A 15962-nucleotide genomic window follows, 5' to 3' on the forward strand; every position below is an offset into this window, starting at 1 on the left:
GGGAAAAAAGAATGTTTACCATAATTTGAGGGTCAGTGTGTGTTTATTATTTGTTTTAAATGTGGGTTTATGAGGAGAGATAGAGTATTGAAAGAAGAACTAGGAGGTAAATAAAGTCAGTCAATCTCCTTGGGAGTAAAGGAAGAAAGAAAAAGGTGATGATGTATCAAAGAAACTGATTAATGGTGGGCGATGTCATTCTCTGGATGTAAAAGATAGTACTGTGTATGGGAAATGCTATAGTAAGTCCACTGTCCCAGCTTCATGGTGCTTCTTGTTTGTGGTACTCTTCCTGGACCCCTGTTCTAGAACTGAATATATGCCATCTTGCCCATAGCTTCCATGGGACTAAATGAAGAACAGAAAGAATTTCAGAAAGTGGCCTTTAACTTCGCTGCCCAGGAGATGGCTCCAAATATGGCAGAGTGGGACCAGAAGGTAGGAGCTTTGCTTGTGACTAGATGTTTCTACAAATGCCTCCTCATCTTCATCTCCTTATAATCCTAATTGTTCAGTGTTTATTCTACACTTACAAATGAGAATACTGGTAATGGTATGATTCCTTTCCTGAAAGGCACCCTCATTGTCTTAAAGATACCTGTATTTTTTTTTTATTGTACAAAGATTGGACCACTCCTAAAACCAAAGCAGTTGGATTGATAATAAAAAGAAATTTTAATGCCAGAAAACCCATCCTTATAGAATGTATTTTAAGTGATATCACTATACAGATGACAGATAGGCATATTAAGTTAAGAGAATCCCTACACTCCCAAATGCAAACATCTTAATCCCTCATTGTGCCCTCAATAGAAAAGTCCATCTAAGACTTACTGGTGACCCTGTTGTCATTCGTACATAGGAACTGTTTCCAGTGGACACGATGCGGAAGGCGGCCCAGCTAGGCTTTGGTGGAATCTACGTACGAACAGATGTAGGTGGGTCTGGATTGTCACGGCTCGATACCTCTGTCATCTTTGAAGCCCTGGCTACAGGCTGCACCAGCACCACAGCCTATATAAGCATCCACAAGTGAGTACCCACGCTTGGAAAGCACAGTGAAGTGCTCACATGGGTTGCCTGGGAAGTTTCAGATAAATAGGGAAAGGCTTATCTTTCAGGTTGATTACCTTTGAAGAACTACACTATTAAAAGTTCAATCTAGGTCTGCTGCTGCCTGTTGAACGTGAGTCTGTCATCCTGTATGTTGCTCAGAGAATCAGGTCTGCCTGCCTTCTTCCAAATTCTAGATGGAGTGGTACCCGACTTCCCCAGCAGAGAGGTCAGGGCCCTTTTCCTCAACCCAAAGGTGAAACCTCCAGGAATTTGGGAAAGTTCATAAAACGCTTTGACTTGTAGGGAGCTTAGTTAACCTAACTAGAAGTAGCATGAGCATCCACGTGAGAAATACCCTGGCCCTGGTTTTCTCTGGGTGGTACATATTCCAGGAATATGTTTTAATCCAGGCCTTTTCTTTCAAGTTGAATCTTTTCAGTGGTGACTTTTCCCTTCCCACTCTCTCTTCTGCTTCTATCTGCTTTTCTGCCTTTGTTCTCTTTACCCATCCCCTCCCCCCTCAAATTTCCTTTTCTTTTCCATCTTAATCTCTGTGAATGTCTTTTGTTCTTGCTGTACCTGTCAGCATGTGTGTCTGGATGATCGACACCTTTGGAAATGAGGAACAGAGGCACAAATTTTGCCCGCCGCTCTGTACCATGCAGAAGTTTGCTTCCTACTGCCTCACTGAGCCAGGTGGGTTTGCCACGCTGCAGGTGAGATGGTACTCATGTGAAGTCACTGAGCACTCCTTAGCCCAGTGATATGTATAACCATTGTTTGCCAAGAAGTTTGGTTGTAGAGTAACAGATTCTTACGATCTGATGTCACCAGAGTAAGAGGCCTCTAGGGCACAGCCTCTCCAGGCACTTTGTAGGAAGCCCACTGGAAGCTAGTGTGATGAGAGATGGAAGACGGTCTGGTTGCTATATTTGCAATTTTTACCAAGTACAGAGTTACTTTGGCTGTCTGGATTTTAAAGTATCAAACTCTGAGCTGTATGTTATAAGGGAAGGTTTCCTAGGAGACGGGACTGTGCTGGGGCTCCCTTAAACTTCACTGACTTTCTCCACCGCCCTCTCCGATCCCTGCCTTAGGAAGTGGGAGCGATGCTGCCTCCCTTTTGACCTCAGCTAAACGACAAGGAGATCATTACATCCTCAATGGCTCCAAGGTACCAGTGTGCTCTCCTCCCAGAACAACTTGGAGACTGTTGCCATCTTCCTGCTGACATCGCCTGGATCCTTGCTATCTGCGAGTTAATATTCCCATAGGATTTTTACATGTTGGGCAGAGAACCTCTAACCCATTTCCCTTTATTTACCTTCACTGTTTCTATCTCTTTTGTTCTGATTCCGGATAATTTTGTTTATTTTTGTCTATCCCTTTTATAGTCTCATCAGCTAGATCCCTGATTTCCCAGTCAGTGCAGGCTCTTTTTACCCCTCCTTAGTTTCTCTGTGCCATTATATTTGTTAGTGTCCTATTGTCGGGAGGACCTCAACTGTTTTCCCAGATGCTAGGCTCGGAGAACTCGTGCAGTCCCTGATCCCTGTGCACTCCCTCTCCACCCCCACAGGCCTTCATCAGCGGTGGAGGTGAATCAGACATCTATGTAGTCATGTGCCGAACAGGAGGGCCGGGCCCCAAAGGCATCTCATGCATAGTTGTTGAGAAGGGGACCCCTGGCCTTAGCTTTGGCAAGAAGGAAAAAAAGGTAAGTGGCTGTTGATGGGAAGTAATTCAAGTTATGAGACTCTCCCACCTGCCCAACCAAGCTCTGCTCTGTTTCAGGAAATAGATTCGCATACTATCTAACTTGTTTGGTGGCAATTGCTTCTATTAGAATTTTGACAAGAACATATAAAATAGAATATTTTATATAGAATGTTATATAATAGAATATAGAATGTTAATGAAACCCTAGACCACTGGCAAAAGTGGCAGAGTTTGCCAATCAGTTCTACAAGCTGCCTGCTGTTTCGGTTTGATCAATTTCTTTGTCATCTCCCCTGCCTCCACCTTTGTCCTGTATGTCTTATCCAGCTTCTTATTTTAGTTATCCCAGGAAGAAATACTTACAGAAGATCTGATGTTAACTAGAAATCTCAGAAATGATAGGCATGTGGGCCACTTTTTTTCTTTAAATAAAAATAAAGTAAAACTTGTTGGTAATTGTGGATATTTCAGTAATGTAAGAGGGAGAGTGTTTTCATGGGTGCTTTGAGAGGACATTTTTAGGATTAAGACATCTAATAGCCAGGCCATGAACAGCAGAACTGTGATTATGTAACTGTAGCTGGTGATGAGGATGAGACCTGTTCAGATTTGTTAGCTTAGATCAGGGGTCAGCAAACTTTTGAGACGGAAGAGCCAATTCTTTCCCTCATAGTTTTGCGAGACGTAAAAAACAAATGAAATCACCATTATGTGAATAATATCCTTTAAAAATTTTATAAATTAAACTATGATAGTTTTATTTTTATATTCAATTTTACTTCAGAGCCACGTGTATGTGCCCAAAGAGCCGCATGTGGCTCATGAGCCGCAGTTTGCTGACTCCTGGGCTAGATGAACAAAGCAGTCATCTACCTCCAATATGCACTTTTACAGTTAGGACTTTGGGGGAGAAGTCAGGTAATGAAATAACCCCTAAATATACATGTCTCACAGCTCCTAGGGTTTGCAGATTTCTCTACATGACCCTTCTTGATCCTTTGCAACTGCCAAGGAGTTATGATGAGTTTTAATACCTCTTTTGTGTGCAAAGCCTATGCTAACTCTGGGAGGGATACAAAAGTCACTGTCAGCGTTTTTTAGTACTATAGGATTTATGCCATTTTATTCATGTAAGACGTATATCCTAGGTATGATAGATAAGATGTATAGTTATAGGATTTCTTGATCCTAGGAGTGTCTGTTTTGGATTATAAGACACAGTCTGACTTATGCACTTTGAGACATAATTTTACAGGATCCAGTTATACTGATTCAGGTTTTAATGTGATGATTGTTTCAACATACATCGGTAGTATCCACCTCAATATTTGTGGTATCTGTTAACAGAATACCAAAGCTAACAAGTTTGGTGCCTGGAGAAAAATTGCAAATAAATTCCATTAACAGAAGTGTCCCTTTTCCTCCCTTCATTTTCTGTTTCTTTCCTGTCACTTTTAAGCATATACTATATTTTCTTTCATTTCTTGTTTTTGGTATACTTCCTTTTTTAATTATTAGTTTTGCATTATATATTTTTTAACGTAAGGGAAATTTGGAAGGACGTCTCTTCACTCATTCTACAGCTGGTGAGTACTCCTTGTGTGCCTAGCACTCTTCTAAGTAAAAAGAATAGAGCAGTGGACAAGACAGACATGCTCTGCCCCCATGGAATTTACATTTTAGTAAGCAGGGACAGACAGTAGACATATGAAGAAAAAAAGGTACCTCCCATTAGTACTGAGTGCTAGGAAGGAAATAAAACAGGATGATAGGACACTGATTGAGGAGAGCTTCTTTAGATAGAGATCACTCAGTGAAGGCATGACATTTGAGATGAGATCTGAAGTATTAGAAGGAGCCAACTGTGAGAAAAATTCTGGGCAGAGACAGCAGTAGATACTAAGGGCCTGAGATGGGAATAAGATTAGCCTATTTGAGGAACCCAAAATAGTTCAGTAGGACCCAAGGGTAGTGAGCGAAGAAGAGAATAGTGTGGGATGAAGTTGGAGAGGTAGGTAGAGCCTTACAGATCAGGGTGAGGAGCCACCCACTGATCTCCATGGTTGATTTGGCTGTTCTGATAACCTGAGCAGCTGGCCTTTCTCTGTCTCTGCTCCATGGTCCTCTCCTGCAAGCATGTGTTTTGACTTGGCACAACATATTATACAGCTGAGAGCTTTGTAGCACCCGCTGTGCATTGACTTTATTGGAAAGCAATGAGGATTTGCTTTGTCTTCCACATTATTGTTGAAAAAAATCATCACATTAAAACCTCAGTCAGTATAACTGGATCCTGTAAAATTACGTGAAGATTTAATGAAAGGTTTTGCATAGAAAAAAGAGTTTTTCTCCTGGGAAGGGTGGAAGTGAGGCCTCGTAGAAGAGAATATGAAGATAATATGTGGGACAGAAGACAAGACTGACAGAAGGAATGGGCTCTAGTGGTAGCGGTTCAGGGGTGTAGGGGCTTCCAAAGGGAGAGTAGCCACCTGTTCTCACTGGCTTCAGCTTCTCAGGGGCTCTGCTTGGATTAGGGAAGGAGTTCTCTCTGCATAGGGAAAGAAGGTGTTTTCATGGCACAGCGTTAGAGGGCAGAAGGTACGAGGTGGCAGCTGTTAATATTTGTATTTGGTTCTTTTGTAATTAGATACTATTAAGATCAGAACTTTGTTCCATTCTTGCTTTTGGGTGTTTATGTTCTGGTTGGGAAGATAGATTCACAGGTAAAAACCATACAGGCCAGTATTGGAAGGTTTCAGACTTGTGGTGAGACTATGAGAGCTTGAAAGGGAACAATGTCACTGCTGGCTCAAGTGACTGGGAAGACTTCAGGAGGCTTCATTTAAGCTAGACTGATGGAGTTGGGGGGTGGGAGGTATTCCTGGTGGAGGGAACAGAATAAGCAAAAGTCTGGGTGTAACAATCCAGTAGCATGGTGTGTGGACCAGCTTGACTGGGGTGGAGAATACTTATAGGTGACCTATAGAAGAGAAGGCTGGTAAAGAAAGATTGGGCCACATTTTAGAAGACCTTAAATAAAAAGCCAAGGAATCAAGTTTATCTTCCCAACAAAAGGGAGCTATTGAGTGTTTTTATATAAGGAAGTGATGGTGATGTGAAGGCAGTAGTGTTTTCAGAGCTCCAAGGGAACGGGGAGGTTTTAGATAGTCTTGCATTTTTATAATCTACGTCACCAACCTTCAGAGTTCTTTGAAGCCTTGGAAAAGTACCTGGAAAAGGAGATGTAAGGAGTGAGTCAAGTAGTAAGAGCCTTTATTGACATATGAAACATTTGACTAAGATTTTATGTGAAGAAAGTGGCTCTGCTGGCTTTCTAGTACAACTCCCTTATGTAAAGGAAAACCGAGACCTCAAAAAAGCCAAGTGATTTGGCCAAAGATTAAGAATACAGCTAGTTAGATCTGCCGCTGAGCTGCCAACAGGTAGCAGGATGGCTCAGCTGATGAGAGCACGTGCTCCTAACTACAAGGTTGCTGGTTTAACTCCTGCATGGGATGGTGGGCTACGCCCACCCGCAACTAAGATTGAACATGGCACCTTGAGCTGAGCGGCTGCGAGCTGCTGTCGGGCAGCTGGATGGCAACTGGACTTGGAGCTGAGCTAGCTGCGCCCTCCACAACTAAGATTGAAGGACAACAACTTGGCTGTTCCCGTCCCCCAACCTCCCAGCACTGTTCCTCTTCCCCAATTCCCCAATAAAATCTTAAACAAACAAAAAAAGAATACAGCTAGTTAGTTGGATGACATGGGCTATATCTTAGGTGTTCAAAATTTTGTCTGGGCTTATGACTGATGTATTACAAGATATCCTGGTAAATCAGGTCTCTAGTAAGAAAAACAAAAACCAGAAACCCCTCATAGTTTGCCAGTAGTGTTTGCCAGTTTCTGTGGTATAAATGTTCCCATCGTGGCTGATTTCAAGTCGCCAATGCGATGTCACTGAAAGCCAAGTAAGGGAAAGATATGCATAATTGCTTCTTGTGACCTGATGATGCCAGTGCATCACTGGATCTCTCTGCAAATTAATGCTTGTCAAGGTATTGCAACATGGTGAATGTTATTCATAACGTCCTAGAAGAACACTAAGCTTTTAAAAGGAGGAAGGTGGCTATTGTTCATAATAATCTTTATACTGTCCTTATGTAATGACAAATAATCCACATAATTCTTACATTTTCTATGTTTTTTAATAAAACAATGTACTCATAGAGGCACCAAAAATGAGGACAGTCCTGCCTCAGTCCTGAAAGAAAGTGTGAGAAATGTCTATGAATAGGTTAATCTGGTAGAGTAGACATTAGAAAGCAGATGTTCTTATTCTGTTAAAAAATGATTAGCTGAAAAAAATAATCTGTCAGAGTTGACAGATGTTTAACTCTGAACTTTTTTTCCCCTCATTTTAAGTTCTCAAGGGTCTAAATCTCAGGGTAATGGAACCTATATTTCTCAGGCTTTCGTCAAAAGAGAACACTGCCCTGAGTGGTGAATGGTTGGGCAGCCATACAGTCCCTGATTTTTGCCAGGTGGGGTGGAACTCACAGCCAGCCCGAGCCGTGATCTTTGAAGACTGTGCTGTCCCTGCGACCAACAGAATTGGGAATGAGGGACAGGGCTTCCTCATCGCCATGAAAGGACTGAACGGAGGGAGGATCAATGTTGGTGAGAACACGAAGTGATAGGGCAGGGAGGGCAGCGTGCTGGGGCAGGCAGCACGGTTCTTCTGACTCAGTTGAAGTGTCAACACTATTCTTTTCTAGCTTCCTGCTCTCTGGGGGCTGCTCATGCTTCAGTCATCCTCACCCGAGACTACCTCAATGTCCGGAAGCAGTTTGGAGAGCCTCTGGCCAATAAGCAGGTAACTGTCCAGGTGTCTCTGCATATGTTTCCCACTCTTTGCAGGAGACCTGTTCTGTGGCCCACGTTCTCCAGGAGAGTGTGGAGTTCTGCCTCCATCTTAGCGAGAACTTGTGCTCTGTTTCTATCAATAACTTTTTTCCAGAGGTACTAGCGAAGTGCACGGCAAGTGAAGTGGACTTAGAACTTATAAGGCGGTACATTTTCCCTATAGAAGAGGCAGGAAGCTTTGAAGTCTAGGGTCACTGAGAAAAGGAACCTTACAGGCACCCCAGATCACGTGCTGCTCTAAGCCTTCCTGTTTTGCCTGGCTCTCTTCTCCCCTGTTGCTGCAGTACCTGCAATTCAAACTGGCAGATATGGCAACAAGGCTGGTGGCCTCACGGCTGCTGATCCGCAGTGCGGCCGTGGCTCTGCAGGAGGAACGGGAAGATGCAGTGACCATGTGCTCCATGGCCAAGCTCTTCGCCACCGACGAATGTTTTGCTGTAAGTGATGATGCCCTCTGTTTCTCATGGGTAAACGGGGAGCAGCTGCTAGGGCCAGGGGCGTTGGGAGACTTAAGTCAACTGCCAAGGTGCTGCAGGGATGGCTTTGGGGCATAAGGATATAAGTTAACTTCTGAGAACCTGCATGGGAGCTCTCGTAGCTGGCCTTTTATCTGTTCCATGCCACGACACACTTCATTCTGTCCGTCCTTTGGTTGTATTCTAGATGGGACCTACCTTTGGAAGGAAGTTCAGAGCAGCCCAATGCCTCTTACACTGAATGTCAGGGCAAAACTACCAGGGGTGCCAAAAACTGTATACACATGACTTGTATTCATCTTTCGTTATCAGTATATATCGAGTATTACAATTTTAATACAGTTTTTTTTTTTCTTAAAATGTGTATACATTTTTTGGGCACCCTCTGTATTTCCACATTGAGGCTGTGTTGCCACTAGATGACACCTTAGCTTCATAGAATCCCAGCCATGGTGGTTGCCAGTAGCTTTTCCCTGCAGATAATGAGGCAGAAAGGCAGCAGTGTGTTTCGCCTGTCTGGTGGTAACTGACAAGTTAAGTAGGTGAACTTCCCTCATTGTCTCTGACCACAGAGAACATGAGGCCCTTCTTTGGCTTAGCTGGTCATCCGTAAGTTGTTCTTTCTTGTAGTAGTTTATAGCAGGCTGCCAGATTGGGAGCTGGGGTGAGAAGAGTGAAGCCACTTATTCCCGTCTTCCTGAAATCAGAGGTGCCTAATCCCTGTCTTCCTGCAGATCTGCAACCAGGCCCTACAGATGCATGGAGGCTATGGCTACCTGAAGGACTACGCTGTTCAGCAGTATATGCGGGACTGCAGGGCCCATCAAATCCTAGAAGGTAAACATCATTCTCTTACAATTAGGATCCCTACTTGCCCCAGCCTATCTGTCCCCATGCTGACGGGTTTTCAGGGTTCCACCAGGCCCTGTCTATCTTTAGCATCCTCCTCCATCCTTTTCCGTCCTGACCCTGCTTTGGAAGGGCCTGTTCGTGCAATACAAAGAGCACTAGTCTGGGAGTCAGGAGGCTCTGCTTTGTCACGGGGGTAAGAAATCATCGATTCACTCCATTTCTGCTCTTTTTCTTTGTAAATGTTTGAGAAGGCTCAAACGGAGATAATATGTGAGAAAACATTTTGAAAATGATAACAGTGATTATTCTTTACTGTTTCAAAGTACTTGGTCCTCAGGAATCCCAAAACTTCTGTACAGTAATTTACAGGGCAAACGTGAGCCAGTTTTATCACCAGCTGCCTCTGCAAATTGATTATCAGCCAGATGGTCCTAAAGATAATCTCTGTCAATATTGGATTGCTAATGGATTTCTCAGTAAAGTAAATCTGTGTGTGGGTATCTTCTTGGTAATCACAGACATTCGGGCTGGGAAAAATATAAGCTGTTGGAGTCAGGCTCAGAGCATGGATTCTCCACTTTCTACACCACTGTGTCAGTCCTGAAATGACATGACTGAGGTTCCAGCTAGCTTAGGTAACGGGGGTTGTTACACTGTAAGAAAAGCAGATGAAGCAAAGGCTTGTCTAAGTGACTTTCAGTAAAATAATGTGGGGATGCTTTAATGGGGCATAGTTGCAGAAGCCTATGAGCATTGGCTTCCCTGCCGCGTTCAAAGCATCCTTCTCCATCCTGAGCACACATCAGAACCACCTCGAGTGCTTGTGAAAACATTGCTGGGCCCCGCCCCCAGAGTTTCTGACTCAGTGGGCTGGCCTGAGAATTTTCATCTCTAACAAGTTTTCACGTGAGGCTGCTGCTATTTGAGAACCACACTCTGAGACCCACTGCTCTGGTGTTATGTCCAAATCACAGGCTTCGAAAGGTTAGTCTCTGCTTTCTGTTGCAAACCTCATCCCTAATCTATGCTTATGAATTCAGTTGCTAGTGCTCAAATTAATTCCCTTACGCCTTCTACTACTCCTGCAATTGCTTTCACCCAGTATTATGAGTGCAGGAAACTTCACCTTCATTGTACCTCTGTCTTTTAATCCTGTTACAATAAATGAGAAAAGCCAGATACATTTACGAGGTGTGATAAGAAACTACGGTGAATGTGTAAATTTTTAAAAGCTTATTACAGTAAAAGACACATTGCCATCAGCCCTCCTCAAAATATACTCCCCCTCTCTTCAAACACACTTATCCCATCATTCTTGCTACTTTCTGATGCAGTTCTGGAAGTCCTCTTTTGTAAATATCTTTAGTTGCGCTGTCATGGCTGCCTCCATGTCCTGAATCATTTTGACTTTGGGGAAGAGCCAGAAGTCGCGCAGTGCCAGATCCAGTGAATAAGGTGGATGAGGACACACCGTAATGTTTTTATTTGACAGAAGTTACTGTACCAGAAGCGATGTGTGACATGAAGCCTTTTCATTGTGATCACAAAATATGGTGAATGCTGCTGCCGAGTGCCATCCAATGGAAAGGCAGGGATCTTCAGTACCAGAAGTGGTGCATCAAACCTCAGTAACAGTGTGTGACAAGTTTCAACTTGTTCGGTGCAGTCAGTCAGGTGTGACTATGGTTGAGAGAAGGTGTGTTTTAAAGTGTGCCGTAAATCACCCTCCATCATGACAATGCTATGTGTCACACATTGCTTCTGGTACGGCGAGTAGTGTCAAAAACCTTATAGTATGGGGGCCGGCCGAGTGGCTTAGTTGTTTAAGAGCGCAAGCTCTGAGCAACAAACAGGGTTGCCGGTTCGATTCCTACCTGGGCCAGTGAGCTGCGCCCGAGCTGAGCTGCCACTGAGATGGTGAGAGCGCATGCTCTTAGCAGCAAGTTTGCCTGTTCGACTCCCGCATGGGATGGTGCCCACCCGCAACTAAGATTGAAAGCGGCGACTGGACTTGGAGCTGAGCTTGTGCCCTCCACAAGTAAGATTAAAGGACAACAACTTGACTTGGAGCTGATGGGTCCTGGAAAAACACAATGCCCCCCTTCCCCAATTCTTCAACACTGTTTCCCTCCTCAATTTCCCAATAAAAATATTTAAAAACAAACAAACAAACAAAAATCATTTTAGTGTGTCCTCATCCACCTTGTTTACCGGATCTGGCACCATGTGACTTCTGGCTCTTCCCCAAAGTCAGAGTGATTCAGGACATTGAGGTAGCTACAACAGTGCAACTAAAGACACTCACAAAAGAGGACTTCCAGAACTGCTTCAGAAAGTGGCAAGAACAATGCGATAAGTGCATTTGAAGCGAGGGGGAGTATTTTGAGTGGGATTAATGGCAATGTGTTCTTTTACTGTAATAAATTTTTTTTTATTTAAACATTCACTGTATTGTTTGATCACACCTCATATGTCAGGCTACACTATCATCCATTTGTGGAAAAATGTGGGCACTCGTTTTTATCACTTTGTTTTATCATGGACTTTGTTATTGAATAAATCTGACATTTTAGATTTGATTTTATTTGAGATGTGTGATAACTCATTCCTCATGGGAGTTCGTATTTCTGTTTGCATTAAAGGCTATTGTCAGAATGAAGCAAGCAATTGACCCCTCCTTTCAGGGAAAATTTTTTTTTTTTTTTTGAGCTGAGCCATCCTGCCACCTGTTGGAAGCACAGTGGCAGCTCAGCTTGGGCCCGGACTGGAACCGCTGTTGCTCAGAGCTCGCACTCTTGAGCGACCTCTTAACCAACTGAGCTACTCGGCCAGCCCTAGGGAAAATGTTTTTGTTTGTTCTTTTAAAATTGAATTTTCTGGCTACTAAAGAAATTGGATTATTGTTGAAAATTATAAAACACAGAAAAAGTGGGGGGAAAAATCACTCATGTTTCCACATCAAGAATTAATATTGGTGATGGTGCCAACTCGGGCCAGTGAAGCAACGTCCTCCACAACTAGACTGAAGAACAAAACAACAGCAACTTGTCTGTTCCCCTTCCCCCAAATCCCCACCGCTGTTCCCATCTCCCCAATTCCCCAATAAAAAAATCTTAAAAAAAAAAAAAGAATTAATATTGGGTTGTCGGAAAAGTCATGACGCATCTTTGCAATGAAAAACAGCAAAAATACGTCGTGACTTTTCTGACAACCCAATACTTTGGACTCATTTTGTTTTTTTTTTAAAGACACATTTATTCAGCGTCATGATTAGACTATTACATTTAGCAATCAACAGCATAGGTACCAAAAAAATAAACTACATTAAAACCCTTTGTTTGAAATGCTTTACACTTTCCACAGATCAGAAACTAAAATAACCTATTATACAATTAGTCACAAATACAATCCTTGACTTTTTTGCCATACACATGAGCAGGGGTTGGCAAACTGTGGCTCGTGAGCCACATGCAGTTCTTTGGGTTCGTTCCATCTCAAAAGTTTGCTGACCCCTAGAAGAGCCAACCCTGCCCCTCAAAGTTTTGCGAGACCTATAAAACAGATGAAATCATCATTATGCGAATAATAATATCCTTTAGAAATTTTATAAATGAAACTATGATAGTTTTATTTTCATTTTCAATTTTACTTCAGAGCCTTATGTACGTACCTAAAGAACCGCATGTGGCTTGCAAGCCGCAGTTTACCAACCCCTGGCGGCTCTTCTGTCTCAAAAGTTTGCTGAACCCTGCACATGACTATTGTCTAAAACATGTCTTCTTTGTAGCAGCTAGGCCCTGCCAGCACTTTGCTTCGCTGAGTTCATAAATCTATTATAACCTGTGGCTCCCCTGTCACTTCTCTGGCTCTCCTCTCCCGCCAAGCTTTGTTTCCTGGAAGTGATTAAAACCTTCTGCCACTGCCATAGCTGCTGCTGCTGCTGGAACCGCCATAGCTTTCATGGTTTGGCAAAGTGTTGGCCTCCACCACCGTAGGGGCCAGAGCTTCTGCCTCCAAAGTTTCCTCCTTTCATGGGTCCAAAATTTGAAGATTCATTTTTGTAATTGCCAAAATCGTTGTAGCTTCTGCCGCCTCCAAAACTGCTTCCATCACTACTAAATCCATTGTAGTCATCCCCACTGCCACCATATCTTCCACCACCACGACTGCCACCAAAGCTACCGTGACCACTGGAAGTTTCCTCCATGACCAAAGGTGTCATCCCCACCAAAACCACATTCTCAACCACCACCGAAGTTTCCAGAACTACTTCGACCTCTGACTGGATGAAGCACCAGCCATCTCTTGCTTAAATAGGGCTTTCCTTACTTCACAGTTGTGGCCATTCACAGCATGGTATTTCTGAATGACAACCTTGTCTATAGAGTCATGGTCATCAAAGGTTACAAAAGCAAAGCCTCTCTTCTTGCCACTGCCTCGATCAGTCATGATTTCCATCACTTCAGTTTTCTCACAGTGTTCAAAATAATTTCTTAGGTGATGTTCTTCAGTGTCTTCTTTAATACCACCAACAAAAATCTTTTTCACAGTTAAGTGGGCACCAGGTCTTTGAGAATCTTCTCTTGAGACAGCCTTCTTTGGTTCCACAACTCTTTCATTCACCTCATGTGGCCTTGCATTCAGGGCTGCACCTACCTCCTCCACAGTGGCATAGGTGACAAACCCAAAGTCTCTGGGGCGCTTGGTGTTTGGGTCTCTCATCACCACACAGTCTGGGAGCATTCCCCATTGCTCAAAATGGCTCCTCAGACTCTCATAGATTGTTTCAAAGCTCAAACCTCAGATGAAGAGCTTCTGCAGCTGTTCAGGCTCTTTGGGAGACTCTGACTTAGACACGATGACTGTGGGAGGGGAGATTTAGTGATGCTTACTTGGTGACATCCACTGACAGAAAGGCTGGACTCCTTTTATGTTTAAGTCCAAAAATATCTCCTTTTGGTCTTAATGCTTTTGTAGGTATGTTTTTTAAAAATAGAATTATACTATATATACCATTTTATGTTGGTTTTGGGTTTTTGTTTGTTTCTTTTACCTAAAATAAGCATTTTTACCATCAGGAGAGGTTTTTTGTTGTTGTTTTTTAAAAGTAAATTTATTCCTCACTTTCTGATATTTTTCTGTACTTTGGAGAGAAGTCTGTGATAATCTCATCCCTTGCAAGTGTAAAAGCACCAGTTGTAGTTTGCATCCATGAGCTAGGCCTGGAGCACCTTGGTCAAACTTTACTTTCTCTGATTGCCCACTAAGTTCTTCATTCTTGCTCCCTTTTGCAGGTAGCAACGAAGTGATGAGAATGCTGATTTCACGAAGCCTGCTTCAGGAGTAGCACCCAGACTTGATGTTCTAGTGTGGTGTTTAATGTGCCACTCGAATCGTATTGGATGGCTTCATGTGGATAATTCTGTTCCAGATGAGTCATGGATTAGATCTAAGGATTGCCCTCTTCCAGGTGGACCCTTCACTCTGTGTGTTGGCAGCAGTGTCAGCTGTAGGACTGGGGCAGAGTCCTCAGAGAACTGGAGGAGCTGCTGTGATTGGGGGTGTCACAAGAGGACATACTACCTTGTTTCCCTGTTGCAGAAAGGTGACCAATGAAGATGCACCACCAAACCACAGTCCTCTCTCGGATCCACATTGTCTTGATTTGTCTGCATTTTGCTGATTCACCAGATCCTCTTCCAGGGGTCTGGGTACTTCCATGGAGGGTTTTTCCTAATTATAAAGAAAAGGTGTGGGAAAAGAGCAATGGAGAGAAAATGTCCTCTTTTATCTTTTTCTGTCCTCTGTGCCTCTGCTAAAGATGCAGAAGATTTCTGTGGGCCGCACTTCCTTTGTAGCACACCTCGGAATGTAAATCATGATAAAATAAGTATTAGGAAAACTTTGCTCCTAAGCTGTAATTTAGGGTGTATCTATACTTCTGCACTACCTGAATATCAAGAACTTTGAATATTTGTTGTTTTCTTTTTTAGAAGCATGTAGTCTGGAATGGTATTCAAAGTTTTTTATAACCCTTCCTGGTAAATACTTTGAGAATATTTTTTTCTATCTGTGTTTTTGTTTTTTTGTTTTTGAAGTTGCTCTTCTTTTTAAAAGTTTTTAATCACTGCATTGCTAAAACCTACCCCTTTCTGTACCATTTCAAGTTCTACCAAAGTTTTTATCTTTCTAACTAAGCCTTTACAACTATTTAAAATTTTTTTATTATATTTAATTAAACATTTAACTAGATTTTGGAATAATAATAAAAAACCTCTCCTTGACTGGCTTTCGAAAAATAGGCCCCTTAAATTACTAATAGCTCTACAAACCAAGCATTGTTCATGATTTGTGAAAGTAGATTTAAATATTCAAAGATGGAGACTTTTCAAAGAACCCTGTTATAAATGATCATTACATTACTCTGTCATCTCATCTCTACAGAAAAAATATCCAAGATATTTTGTTAACTACGTTAGTATTTAGAGAGACCAACATTTGCATCTTTAGCTATGACAAATATTTTTTTTTTGAATGCGTACTTTCTGCAAGAAATGATGCTGGGCACTGCAGGGGAAAGGGTATGGGTATACTGTAAAATGTAAAATACGTTTCTGTCTTCAAAGGCCTTGTTTAATAGCTATAGTGCAAGGTAATGATAGGTCTGAGGAGAGAGAATGGGCTGGGAAAAAGTGATAAAATAGGAAGGGATTCAGGAAATTAGAGGAATTCAAATTAAGCTTTTATGAAAATGTATATTTAAAGAGAACCAAGAATCAGTTTCAGACAGAAAAGAACCAGGAGCAGGAAAAGTGCAGAATCTGTATGGGAGCTGTTCATGTTTGTTTAATTGTGCTTTGGGGGTTGACATGGGAGAGAAAGAAAATGTAACTTGATTCTGAAGGACAAGTCATAAAAGCCAACGTTTGGGTT

At 42.5% G+C, this 15962-nt stretch overlaps 1 protein-coding gene and 1 pseudogene across 1 annotated transcript in view; one reads left to right on the forward strand and one right to left on the reverse strand.

Moving 5' to 3' along the window:
• ACAD8 (acyl-CoA dehydrogenase family member 8) overlaps positions 1-15451 on the forward strand; it is a 20219-nt gene extending 4768 nt beyond the window's left edge. Inside the window, exons 2-11 of the mRNA XM_019634322.1 lie at positions 338-438; positions 863-1032; positions 1643-1752; positions 2154-2230; positions 2636-2773; positions 7320-7455; positions 7554-7651; positions 7986-8138; positions 8912-9014; positions 14324-15451. Of these exons, the coding sequence (XP_019489867.1) occupies positions 338-438; positions 863-1032; positions 1643-1752; positions 2154-2230; positions 2636-2773; positions 7320-7455; positions 7554-7651; positions 7986-8138; positions 8912-9014; positions 14324-14376 (1139 nt within the window). The 3' untranslated portion in view covers positions 14377-15451. The remainder of the gene's footprint in view (positions 1-337; positions 439-862; positions 1033-1642; positions 1753-2153; positions 2231-2635; positions 2774-7319; positions 7456-7553; positions 7652-7985; positions 8139-8911; positions 9015-14323) is intronic.
• On the reverse strand, positions 12711-14238 carry LOC109377841 (heterogeneous nuclear ribonucleoprotein A1-like; annotated as a pseudogene).
• Positions 15452-15962: the final 511 nt, after the last annotated feature.

Source organism: Hipposideros armiger, unplaced genomic scaffold (assembly GCF_001890085.2).
Source record: "Hipposideros armiger isolate ML-2016 unplaced genomic scaffold, ASM189008v1 scaffold_1584, whole genome shotgun sequence".
NCBI classification, from domain to species: Eukaryota; Metazoa; Chordata; class Mammalia; order Chiroptera; family Hipposideridae; genus Hipposideros; species Hipposideros armiger.